The sequence below is a fragment of the Brassica napus genome, chromosome A7 (genome assembly GCF_020379485.1).
Source record: "Brassica napus cultivar Da-Ae chromosome A7, Da-Ae, whole genome shotgun sequence".
Classification (NCBI taxonomy): Eukaryota; Viridiplantae; Streptophyta; class Magnoliopsida; order Brassicales; family Brassicaceae; genus Brassica; species Brassica napus.
The window spans coordinates 19,429,268-19,442,590 of NC_063440.1; the positions used below are offsets into that span (position 1 = coordinate 19,429,268).

Below are 13,323 nucleotides of genomic sequence, written 5' to 3' on the forward strand. Positions count from 1 at the left end.
TTCTTAGTTTTATGATGACATTTTGAAGTGTTGCATTTCGTAAGACATTAATCATATTTATCAGTCAAATCAGTATCATTCATGGCTTTCTTCTTAGTTTATGATGATATTGAAGTGTTGAAGTTTGTAAGAGAATTATATTTTACTTCAGTTATATAGTTACCCTTTTGTTTCTGCAGCATCCAATAGATAAAACGAGAGATTTGAAACATGCGAACTTTTATTTTTATTTATTTTATTAGACCTCCAAGAAAACACTAAACATTGCCAAGAAGATCGGTATAGAGAAGCTGGTTCCATGCATCAGGGAGTCCAGGGAGGCACCAATGGCTACAGTCATTTAACTTACTGCCTCCACCGGTATAGATAGAAGGGTGACTATCCTTTCTCAGCTCCGTCATAGTCGTCACGTCTAGGAGCCTCACCGGTTTAGCCATCCCTCGGATCACACTTTTCACTATATCCTCACCTTCGTTTGTGTGGGGGTAATTTGATCCTTCCACTGGTTCCGTCTCTCCCAAGCAACTCTTCCCAGGTTCACCCCAATCAGACCCACTTCAAATTAAGCATGGAAAGGGAAACAATAAGTATTTCAATAAACTAATTAGTTAACTATGATTATTAGAGAGAGAGCAATGTAGACTAACTTTAGATGAACAGGAGAAACGCCTTGATAGAAAACCCTAGTTTTTGAAGGATCAATGTTCTGATCAACCCACTTAGCCCAAGTTGTTAAAGCAATCTTGAAAGCTTCCATTCTATCCATCTCTTTCACTACCTTGTCCCCCACTTGAAAATAGCTCCATCTACATCATATTATCATCATTAGATTAAGATATATGATGTGATTAACTGAATACAAGATCGTTGTTTAATTAGTATTTACGTCTTAGCACGACCAGTGTGACCCCACCAGTGGAAAGTGTTGAAGATGACAACATCTGAACCCAACCATTGGTTTCCAGTACTGATCGAATCCAGTTTCAGTATCCATCCTCTTGTTTTGTCCATTACCAAATCCACCAGGAACCCATTCTTCAGGAAATTTACAGATATTCCGTATTCCTATAAGAAATTTTATGAAATAATGAATTAGTCGTTCTAGTTACCCGAATCAAATAACCAGGAATAAACCGGTTGAATTACGTACCGGAATGGTGAACGTAGAGAGGGACTTATCGGGCATGAAATTATAACTAACGTTATGAACGGCCGCGTGAAGCATGCAACTTAGCGACACCCACATATTTTTGCTTAGTGAATCTCCCACAAACAGTATTTTCTTCCCTTTGAATCTCGTCAAGAAATCTTGTCCGTTGAAGCTACCACGTAATATTTCCACAAATACCCAAACGTAAATCAGATTTCAAAAGAAAAAAAAAAATCAGATTTCATCCCTATATAATCAGATCTCGTTAGTAATTTTTTCTCTTTTTATAAACTTTTTAAAATTCAATTAAACTTTTAAATTGTGTTTAATATATTTAATTTGATTAATTAAGGGTTATGGAAAAAATTATACTAACAAGCAACTTAAAAATGATATTATAGCAAAAAGACAACCATGTTGTTTTTTTGTTCCGTTTTGACAAATTTTCCTAATAATTATCGTCGATTTTTCATAAATTAAAAGTATAATTTGATGATAAAACTGAAAGTGATTATCACCTTGGGATGTCGCATCCGGTCGGTTTCCATCGGTAGTGGAGGTACTTCTTGTCCGGCCGACCAAACTTTTGGCAATCTAGTCCGAGAAACGGACAAGACGATGTTCCATAAAGAGGACCAGAAGATTTGTCATAAATCCAAGTCCCTTCGTAAATGTTACACTTTGATGTCCCATCCTCGTAACCAGTTGCGTTGTAATTAGCATTAGCTTTTACATTGCGATCTGATAAATCAACAAGAAAAATAAGAAGAAGGAGAAGTATGACCTGATGGAAATTCATTTTTTTCTATTAGAAGAGACAATGTAACATGATATTAGTAACGTAGAGTATTTAACTATTTATAATCGTTAGTGCTCGGTATGGCTACTACATAAATAGCCAAATATCTATGTTTTTGGGTAAATAATACCTTTTGTTGAAAACTTTATATTCTCAAAAATTTAAAATTTAAAATATGAAATATACGAGATTTACTGCCTATAGGGGAAGATCCAGTCAATACGATAAATGGAAGTGCAGGCTTACCTCTTAGTTAACAAAAACTGCAACTGTATAGTCAAAGCTTGATTTCATGGTATTCATGTCTTTCAGATATACTCAAATCTAGGTTGGGTAGGGACAACAGCTAAACAAACTTCCATTTAGGGTGTGTAATTTCGTTTCATATGATTAACTGGGAATTTTAACTTACTCAGAGAAACTATTAAAATCTTAGAGCATTTTAATTGAAAAATTCTTTATAGTTATCTCAGAATATGAAAGTAAAAATATATGTTTTTATTGTTGAGTATTTCAAACATGGAAAACTAGAAGTCTTAGTATTTTGGTTGTACTGCTTAAAATCCGGTACATTTCTTTTTGTTTCCATCCTAGTCTTTCACGACACTTCAGGTTTATATCTTTTGTTAGGTCTCGAAGAAAACTTCTTCACTATCTTCCCAGTAGTTCATATAGGAGCTATGGCCATTTCATTCTTTTTTGTTGGTATGATGTTTCATATTCAAATAGCAGAGATTCATGAAAAAGGTATTGCACCATTTATCAGTGGGTGAGATTATTGGACTGATGTTTTGGTGGAAAATGTTTTTCATTTTAGATAATGAAAACATATTCCATTACCATCAACCCAAAGAAATTGTTATTATAATTTTAATAATTCTAAGATATCTGTGAAGAGCTCTAATAACATTTTCAGAAGAATTCTCAAAACCAATTGACAAATAACAAAAAAAATATTGATGGAGTTCTTAAAGCCATAAGATATTCATTCATGCATAGTTTTTCATATGAGAAACTGTAAGAAATTATTGCTTTCAAGAAATTTTTTCGAAATAACTTCAAAAAAGTCTTAAGTAAAAAACTCACGAGCAACGACTACATCGGCACGCTGATAACCTCAAGTTGGATCGATCGAGACGCCATCAGTCGACCTGGATCAATCCCACACCATGCACTCTCGTCTCACTCTCTGGAACTCTCTCTTTCGAGTCTCGATCAAACTATGTCTTGTTTCATTTCGATCGGAGTTACTGTTGAAACTTTACGATAAAATTAGCAAAGACTTATTTTCTCGTACGAATTTGAATCAATCGAATAAAATGATAACGATTAACTTAATCATGGTTATCTCAACTATACGATTGATTTCCACTATTTCATAAAATCGACGCGATTTCTCCTTAAAAATCGTAAAAAACGTTTCAGTCGAAAAACGATCCAAAGTCTAAAATGCGGCAAAAGCCCAATGAGCCCAAGTTACTATGACGATTTATCAAATATTCGTGAAAGAATATAAATGTCAAATTTCGAAAGATAATTATGAAAATAAAAAAAAATATAATATTTCCGCGGAGAGTAATTGTCAAAATGTTTTAGATAAAACTTTCAAAATATCTTGGAACCTTTCTCTTGATGACTTTCTTTCGTATTGATAACTAAAAACTTTATTGGATGTATATATCTCAGTAATTCAATAAAATGCAAAATAAATTAATTGATTTCTGACAAATGCTGTGTAATGTTTTTGTGATACATAGAGAAATGTTTCCGGGTGACTAGTTTTAGTAAAGAAGCCTCTAGAGAGAAATCTTAAGCATTGACTGTGATGTAACTGTAAGCGAGACTACATAGAGAGTTGCAGTTATTAGAACCGTCTTCGCTTCCCAACCCTCTGGTTAGGGGATGAACCGGTGTTATGAGTTGAAGAAGATAAATGCGGAACAAACATCGAGTGGTGGTTAAAATGTCTAGGCCAGTTTAGACCAGAAGCTGTTGGTGGAGAATGAATCTGCGGAACTGCCCATGATGTCTCACCTCCTCCCAAACAGTTACTGTTATCTTCTCCATCTTCCTCTCCCGACCGCATCACTGAAGAACTGTCTGAATCTCCTCGCCTACTAGTATCCGCCTGCAAGAAAAAAAAAGATGAATCAATAAGGCCAAAACGATGACCAATCTTTACTTGTTACACTAATATGTTTACCTTAGATGATCCGTTGTTCTCCATGTATTCATAGCTCTGATCAAAGTCGGTTAATCCGAAAATCTCATCTATTTGCCACTGAGAAATGCTTCCAGTAGCTGCTGATCCACTGCTTGCAATAGGAAGCTTTGTAGAAATGTGATCACTCACTTTAGTTTCCGGTAAACCCACCTGATGATTATGATGATCTAAGTCCAACTTCTGAGGCTCAGATGTAGGTGGTTTCCTCTCGTTGGTTTTGTCATCATTGGAAGGTGTAGAAGGACCTGTGTCCGTAGTAGATTCAAGACCAACTCTAATCCCAGTAAGAAGAAACCGCTGGTGAGCTGAAACATGAGGATTCACAGTGTGGATTGCTACATCACATTTCCTACATAGCAAAGCTCTATCTTGCAGACAAAAGAAGAATCCAGTAGCTTCCTGTCAAATTACAAATCAACTAAGAAACTGGTCCATGGCCTTTTCAGACTTTTCAAAGAAAACACAATCATTGAATCATTACAAGACCTCTCACACCTAAAAAAAATCAAACTTTGAGATCAAAGAGAGATGAGTCAGACCTGACAAATATCGCATTTGGGTATGGAAGAGGAAGAGACAGAGAGAGGCACTCTCTGGTGTTTCCCGGCGAGTTTATTAGCGGTGTGAACTTTCTCATCGCAAGCCAAACACAACGCAGCTTCATCGGCGCAACATAGCACCGCCGCTTCCGCCGTCTCGCAGACGTTACACTGAATCTTCATCCTTTATCACCAAAATCTTCTAAACGATTCAAGGTCTCGAAGAAACGAAACTTCTCCTTTCGTTTATTTGATTTGTTTTTTTATATTTTTTTATTCACTCGAAAGGATTGATGTCGGAGACTTCAGTTTTGTCTCCTCGAGGCCTTTGTCCGAAAGGAGAAATTTTTTGATAATAATATTTTTCTAGTCAAACTGGATTTTATTTAGAGTTTCTTTTATTTATAAATTTTCTGACTAACAAAGTTACAAATCTGTTCATTTGGATTCTAGATAAGTCGTAAAGGGAAAAATATCATTTAAATTAATTAGATAATAAATAGTGGCGGTAGGAGGATTTGTATTTCAAAAAAAAAAGAGAGAGGGTCTTTGTGTATAACTTACAAAGTGGTGGGGTCGAATAGAAAATATTCTATAGCCTGATGAGTGAACAATGTGTATACACGTTAAGTGTCTTAATTGCATGGAGACCATCTCTGCTGTGTCAAGCTGTACATTAGGCTTATTAGCAAAAGATTGTAGAGCTTAGGTCCCAAACCAAAGGCTGCGCCAAGCCTAACCAGTAAGCTCATCTCTCCATCACTTGAATTGTCGTGAACTTCATGCTCAAAAGATCTTTTGTTTCAAAATGATGAGGTCGATAATATACATAATATCATGTAAATTGATTCAACCTATTTAACCCAAAATTGAGCATGAAAAGGAAAATTATTGGTATAAAAATTAATCGATATTCAAATTACATAGCTTAATTTTGAACCCAAAAAAAAGTATATAAGATGAAAGTGATACAACTATACAAGTAGAATAATATCAGTCTACCACTTCATTTTGACCACTTTTAGGAAGAATCTTTTTTAATTTATTTTACTTATAAAAGTTTGTCCCGGTTCATGCATTAAAATCTACATGATAGCGAAATGTTTTATAGAAAAATATCCCATCATATGATATCAAGATTATATTAATACACGTATGATTAACAGGAAGAACATCAATCAATCATTAAGGTCCCATTTGAAAAAAGATATTTCACCAAAATTAACAATTTGCACGGATAAAGAGAAAAATCTAGATGATATCGATATTATTTCTCTTAATTCAAGAGGATCAGATACATCCACGTTCGTGGTTTGAGAAAGATAGCTACTCCAATTAAACTTCTCAAGGCACCAAAGATTCAAGAATCAACGAATCTTTCGGACCAAAAGAACCTTTACCATATCTATACACAAGTGGCTCGAAAGTCTCTCTCAATGTACTAACTCTAAACTCTATGAACAAACCTACCAAATCTAGTATCTTGATCTGATTTGACTAAAGCCTTGAAACAAGAAAATGTCTGAAAGAATGAAGATGTTGAGCGCAGTGCCGTGCGAAGAATTTTAGGGGCCTAAGGCAAGTTTTAAAAATAAATTTATTTATAACCGTAATAAAAACAATTTTCTAATATAATATATTATTTTCACCAAATACACAAGTTTAATACTCTAAAAGAATAAGTTTATAACGTAAATATGATATATTATGTCATATAGAAAAAAATACATGAATTCAAAAAGTGAGTTAATTAATTTTCGTAAAAATATTTTTTTTAATAAGTTTAAACCACTATACTAGAAATTATTTTAAATTTTGGGGCCCTAAAAACAGTCATATTAATCGAAGGCCTGAGGCGAATGCCTTTTTCAATACACTGTAGGCACGCCTCTGGTTGAGCGACCTCCATAGACCCTCTGATTCTTTAAGAGGCTCTAAGCTTGAAAAACGTCAACAGATTTGGGCCCAACTAATATTCAACTTAACTGGCGTAACTGCAAATTCATCACAGCTAAAATTTATTAAAGTGGCCCAGTTACCCAAATACTATATTATGAAAATAATAAAACGAAGAAATAAATCAAGAAACAAATATATGAATAAAAATAAATATTAACTGTTTTCCAAATTTGATAAGATTAATTTGTTATATAATTTCTGAAACATGAGTAACAAGAAACCATATTTAAAAAGATTCTTGTAAATTTTAAGTAGTGAAGATGAATTCACTATTTTCATTTGTTTGTCACACACTATTTAGAAACAGAGATTTTTTTTTTGGGTTCAAAAACCATAGATTTCAAGTGTAGTATTTTTGCATAGGATTACTACTGGCTCTTGGTGTTAAAAACTAATTTTCCAGTTTAATTATAGTTACTTTGAGAAGATGTTTTAGAATTTTATGTTTCTTGTCTGATCATTTTATGTTTGAAAATTTGAAAATTCATTAAAAATATTGAAAATCAGATCATCTGCGTATTTAAATACTTGAGAAGTTTGAAAATTGATTAAATGTAATTATACAAATTAAGATTTTGACAAAATGAGTTGGATAGCTTTAAACTTTTATGATCTCTTAAGCTAAGAAATATTCATTCATTACTAGAAAAATCATACATCACTTAGATCATCCCATCAAATACAAAAAAAAAAAGCACACTGCTTTCTTGAGTCACACGCTACATTTTATTCATTTCTGACCTTTCTTCCTCCACAAGTCACCAAACATCTTCATCCCTGAACCTTTCCTCTTCCCACTTCCTGACCCATCATCCCAATCATCAGCAGCCATTCCTGGTGATCCCACAAACCGCCCTGCAAAATGCTTCTCCATTGACCCGCACTGCTCTGAGAACCCACCATTCATCCCCATTCCTCCAGACAGAACCGCAGCTGCAGCATCTGCTGCTTTCTTCCATTGCTCGGTTTGCACTCTCAGCTTCTCCATCTCAGCTTCTAGACTCTCTTTTGCTTCTTCCACGGACTCAAGCTTCTTCTTTAGCTGCGCTGTGTTCTCATTACTTTCTTCCAGTTCTTCCCTAATCTGACTCACTTTCAAAGCTATCTCATCCTCTTTAGCCTTTGCGAAGGACATTTCTGAGCCTGTCTTCTTCAACTGATCCTTCAAGCTCTCGTTCTCCTTGTTGAGTGATACTCTTTCGATCTCCAGGTCGTAGAGTCTAGCTTTCAACACGTTGATTTGGTGTTCCTCATCATCAACTTCTTTTGCTTTCTCAACAGGAAGAACCTCGAAGACATCAGTCTCTTGACGTCCATCTCCAGGAATGTCGTCTCTCTCCAGAGCATTAGGGTTTGGTTTCTTGGATCTCTTCTTATGAAGCTCTTCTTGAACACGTTTCTTGGCAGCTTCGGCTTTGGACAACTGCTCTTTGAGCAATCTCAACTCATCTTGAGCTTGTCCTAGCTGTGACTCCAGGCCAGAGATGCGACTTCCAAGCTTCTTCTGAGTCAACGGATCACTGTGAGGCCCACCACTCCTCGGAGATCTACGGTTAGGACCAAGCTTTGGACTCCTGTCTGTAATTGGACGGTGGAGATGAGGCGGAGCAGAGGAAGCGGATGATGATAACCTCAGCCTTGGAGATTGCCTCTGAGGCAACTCTGAACCTCCTCTAACACTACTCATATCACAAGAAGGTACAAACGGTTGGAAGTTAACTCATGCCAGATATAGAAACTAACAGCAACAATGATTTCAAATACAATTCCAAAGTAAGAGAGTTTCTTGGAGAAGTTAAAACTAGTTACCTTGGTTTTGGCATCATGATTTTCAAATTGTAGAGTCTCCAAGGATTATAATCTGATGAAAATTAAAGCATTAATTCCTCAGAATAAAGCAGCTATACATATTTATATGAACTTCTTCTTTGTTTATTTACTTGGACGCACGACTCACATATAAGAATTGTGTGAGCCACGCGCAACCAAGTGCGAGTGTCTTTGTTAAAGATGACTTCACTATCGAAGTCAAACAGAGAAGTGTGTGTACAGTAAATAAAAGTAAAGTCATAACTTTTTCTTTCACTCACTCAATCGCATTACAAGATTCAATAGAGAAGTTACTATGTTCCATTTCTCATACACAGAAAAGAAATATCGAGGTAGTCAAAACGTTGAAACTAACCTTTGAAGAAGATGAGGAGAATGTAGAAATATGACTAGTTTGCAAGTGAACACGAGGGAGTTAATAAGAAAGAAGAGGAAATGTTTTGAATGTTCAGGTTTGATTACTTTGGTTAATAAGAACAAGAACACAAAGACAAGAAAGCTCAAAATATGGAGAAAAGATAAAAGGTCGTATAGCTTTTGTTGTTATTGTTCTGACTTCTGAGAGCGAGAGTGAAGAAGGAGAGAGAGAGAGTGGAGATTTATTTCGAGGCACTTCTCTCAATCCAAGAATAAGAGAGACGTTTGAAGATTTTGAAATAAAGCTAATCCATTGGTGGTTGCACAAAAAAAAAGACCATTGGTTATGAAAAGGACCAAAGTGTAATCTTACTGTCTTGGAGGGTTAGGTCCCACATTTACACTGTAATCATAATGTCTTTTCACTTTTATTACATTATGATTCCGCATCCTTTGCATGATTGATTTTGAGTGATACAAACATGACATATAAAGTATCTTATGCAAAATAATTATATGAAATGATAATTGTAACAATGTGATAACATATAGCATCTAATAATTTGGAGCTGGATTTGAAACATTTATTTTATGTCTACTTTTCTAAACCTTTTCTTATGAAAACAAGTAAGAAATGGTGTAGTAATTTAGATATATATATATCTGATAAATTCTGCCACATTTTATGTGTGCACCCATTCATCAATAGGTCTGACATTGTTTTTTTCTTTTGTCGGTTTCCACAAAGTTCAAACTTTTTTCTATATATATTGTTAATAAAATTATGTATTCCAACGTTCTCTTTTAAAAATTTTTTTGATATGTAGCTTCATAAACAAATATTTGAAAAATAAAATAATGCACTTTCAAGTTTCCACGAAAAAAGTTTCCACAAAAAAAGAGTTTGGAGATTTATAACAGTGTCATTACCATATCATACTATATATTAAGTTTTGGTAATTTTCACAAACATTGTGTAAAAGCATTTTATTGAGTAATTTTTTATATATTTTTGTTTATTACACTATTTTTCGTTCAATTTTAGAGTAAAATATATAATGATATTGGAAATGCTCTAAAAAAATGGCCATGGATATATTCAAACCCTTCTCCCCCTCCCATAAAAACGTTACATTCAAATATGTCACAAGATAGAACCATTACTAACGACCGGTTGGCTATATTTTAAGTATGAGTAAACCATAACATAAATAAAAGTTAATAGTAAAGCCCTTTTTCAAAAACGAAAGAGTAAAAGTTAATATATTTTAAAACTATAAAACAATATGTATGTAAATTATACGTGCCACTATGATTTGTGAGAGAGTAAGTAGCAACTAACTAGTAACAGCCACCTTTAACTTTTGTTTTTATGATGATGATGTTGGTTATATTATGACTCGAATATGTTATTGTTTAATTGCTAATCATAAATTATCGTCACAATTATGACCTTAACGAACCATAAAATACATGTCGACAAGAAAACCCTAAAAGGCTTAAACCCTTAGGAAAATTGTATGTCTCCAATTTTGACTTTCTCTTCTCACTCTTTTAGTATCAAAGAGACAAAACACATGTGATCTTCACTATTTGTCTATGAAAGATCCAACAGAAGAACAATAGAGATATGATAACATAAGAGGCACTTGAAACAAACAAACTTTTTCTATTAAAACTGAAAATTCTGTTCTTTTTTTTTTGTTCTTCCCATACGAACAAACATTATATGAATGAAGTGATAATAATCATCAGATTCAAACCCATGAGAATTTCCATTACTACCCTATCTATTGCCAAGTAACTTCAGTTGGTGCACTTGTTGTCGTGGCATGAACCTCAGCCAAAGAAACAGCCATAGCCCTCATCATCTGCTCTTAAAAACTCTCTGAAGCAATGACCCGAGGAGGAGGAGGTGGAAAGTTGTGGAAACTCTCACCGTTCATGTAAGAGCTTACATAGCTGTTGCTCCTTGTTTCTCCCATCTCGTTGCTGTTGTGGTAATGATTATTATGACAATGGTTGTCAATGTCATCTGTCTCTTGTTCTATGTCATAGTAGATGTCGTAATTGCCAGGAAGCATATTGTATGAAGAAACGTTGACGTTGTGGTTGTGATTAGAGGATTTACCAACCATTTTCTGACGTTCAGCAAGTGCGGCGATTGCACAAGCAAGACCACCAGATGATAAAGAAGGCGTTGCTGGTTCTACAACGGGAAGCCACCAGTGGTGACAAAGAAACATAGCTATGATCTTCTTCTGGTACATACTGCCTTAAAGGTGTCATATCCTCACTGTCCGAAGTACTCTGCATCCATGTTTCCTGTGTTAGAATATAAAGTAAAAGGCCATGAAAATTGAAAATTTGAGACGAGAGGTACAAAGTTCATTAGACAGCTAACAAAACAAAACAATCGTTACCTGATTAGAGAGCCATATTGCTTCCATGACCATTAACTCTTCAATTGATGGTTTTTGCTGCAAAAACCAAGGCACACAAAATGAAGCCTATCAAAATGATAAACATATGTTTCTGATTTGAAGATTTAACACAAAACCGACCTGCAGCTGAACAGTGTTCGAATTCACCAGTAATTGCGCTTGTACTAGAGGAACATAATTCCAGACGTTTCTGCAATTTATCTTCATAATCCTGCTTTTCATTCTGCATCATCCTTATTCTGGCTTCTATAACTCGTTGCTCTTCCTACAAAAAGTATACAAAGACAGAGCATTACATATAAATAAAGCCATTAGAACAAACTTTAGTGAGAACCATTCCTGTGAATGATTATAGATTTCTTACAACTTGTTCAATGCTCTTCTCCTCCTTTGTCTTTACTCCACGGTACTCAACAGCATAGTTCGGTGTTTTACAAAAGGGGCACCTCACTATGTTAAGGAATACACAATAATAGAAGATCCATCCAAACTAATAATAGAACACAAGTCTCCAAAAGTTAATACACAGGACCAAGATTTAAGGATACTGAGTAGGTCTAGCCGAATTATAAGACAAAGGAGGAGAAGGGCATTGAACAAGTTGTAAGAAATCTATAATCATTCACAGGAATGGTTCTCTCTAAAGTTTGTTCTAATGGCTTTATTCGTATGTAATGTTCTGTCTTTGTTATCATATAAAGCTTGGTCGATTGGCTTTGTTCATGTGTAATGTTTTGTCTTTGTATCCTTTTTGTAGGAAGAGCAACGAGTTGTAGAAGCCAAACAAGGATGATGGAGAATGAAAAGCAGGATTATGAAGATAAATTGTAGAAACCTCTGGAATCATGTTCCTCTAGTACAAGCGCAATGACTGGTGAATTCGAACACTGTTCAGCTTCAGGTCGGTTTTCTGTTAAATCTTCAAATCAGAAACATATGTTTATCATCATTTTGATAGGCTTCATTATATAAAACTCAGAGAAAAAAAGTACAAAAAAGGTACAGAGGATTGGATAAAGTTCTGTATCTGAAATTTGTATTTTTCTTTTTTTTTCTGGATTCTATTTTGACGGAAAATCTCTGGAAAGAGATGATGATGATGATGCTGAGGTGGAGAGAAGCAAATGGGAACAAGATACGATAGAGTAAGTCAGTAAGAGACCAGGCAAAGTATCCCTCTGCTTCTTCATCGCGCTTCTTTCTTTGCGCGTAACGTAACGTTCAGTTTCTATTAAACGACGCCATGGCGTTCAGTTTTTGGTTTGTTGACGAAAAGATACGAGTTCCTTTAAGGCGGTTTTGCCTTAAGCACCGAGTTCGGTCCGTCTGAATATAGTATGTTCTTTAATTGTATGTTTGTTTGTCGCATTGTGTAATCGCAACTTTACTTTCAAATTTAACTAGATTTCCACCCGCACAACCATACGGATATATATTTTCACATTTATATATATAGATATTTGTTTTACATAATTATTATATTTTTTAATATTACTCACATATTTAAATATTTGCATAATTATACCAAATATAATAATTTTATAGTTTTCAAGCTGTAAATTAAAATCATCATATATATATATATGTTGCTTATTATATATTTGTCTTATTGAATTTGCGTTTGATTACTAAACTAAATTTTTTAATGCATGAAACAACATATATGAAAATAATTTTGTATTTAATTTACTTATAATCATGATCTGTAATTCAAATCGCTAGATTTTTTTAGTAATTTTTAATGTTTATTAGCTTTATATAATAAATTACTGTATATTAAAAAGTTTAAGATAAGTTAAATTTTTATACATATATTATATAGTTTACTAATATTAACCCGTTCTACCAACATATTATATTTTTAGCATAAATATTTTATATTTATGAAAATAAAATATGTTAACTTATCAATTTTAAATAATTTTATCATATTTTGTTCAATATAACATTTTTATTTTAAAATGATAGATATTATTATAAAATTGATAAAATATGATATAATTTTATTCTTTTAGTAACAT

General features: G+C 34.0%; 3 protein-coding genes and 1 pseudogene across 3 annotated transcripts; all 4 read right to left on the reverse strand.

Annotated features, from left to right (window-relative positions):
- Window positions 1–113: 113 nt before the first annotated feature.
- Window positions 114–2,495, reverse strand: LOC106356915 (protein trichome birefringence-like 42). The gene is made up of 5 exons (XM_013796628.3): window positions 1,669–2,495; window positions 1,151–1,322; window positions 887–1,065; window positions 648–806; window positions 114–555 (listed from the first exon to the last, which is right to left on the reverse strand). The coding sequence occupies exons 1-5, from the start codon at window positions 1,947–1,949 to the stop codon at window positions 258–260; spliced, it is 1,089 nt and encodes a 362-aa protein (XP_013652082.2). The 5' UTR covers window positions 1,950–2,495; the 3' UTR covers window positions 114–257.
- Window positions 2,496–3,638: 1,143 nt separating this feature from the next.
- Window positions 3,639–5,122, reverse strand: LOC106353437 (B-box zinc finger protein 22-like). The gene is made up of 3 exons (XM_013793194.3): window positions 4,713–5,122; window positions 4,153–4,572; window positions 3,639–4,077 (listed from the first exon to the last, which is right to left on the reverse strand). The coding sequence occupies exons 1-3, from the start codon at window positions 4,893–4,895 to the stop codon at window positions 3,814–3,816; spliced, it is 867 nt and encodes a 288-aa protein (XP_013648648.1). The 5' UTR covers window positions 4,896–5,122; the 3' UTR covers window positions 3,639–3,813.
- Window positions 5,123–7,287: 2,165 nt separating this feature from the next.
- Window positions 7,288–9,249, reverse strand: LOC106379327 (interactor of constitutive active ROPs 4-like). Its single transcript, XM_013819314.3, has 3 exons — window positions 8,857–9,249; window positions 8,481–8,532; window positions 7,288–8,350 (listed from the first exon to the last, which is right to left on the reverse strand). Exons 2-3 carry the CDS (start codon window positions 8,495–8,497, stop codon window positions 7,402–7,404), a joined length of 966 nt encoding a protein of 321 aa, XP_013674768.2. The 5' UTR covers window positions 8,498–8,532; window positions 8,857–9,249; the 3' UTR covers window positions 7,288–7,401.
- A 1,399-nt stretch (window positions 9,250–10,648) lies between these two features.
- LOC106355675 lies at window positions 10,649–12,766 on the reverse strand (annotated as a pseudogene).
- Between the last annotated feature and the right edge of the window lie 557 nt (window positions 12,767–13,323).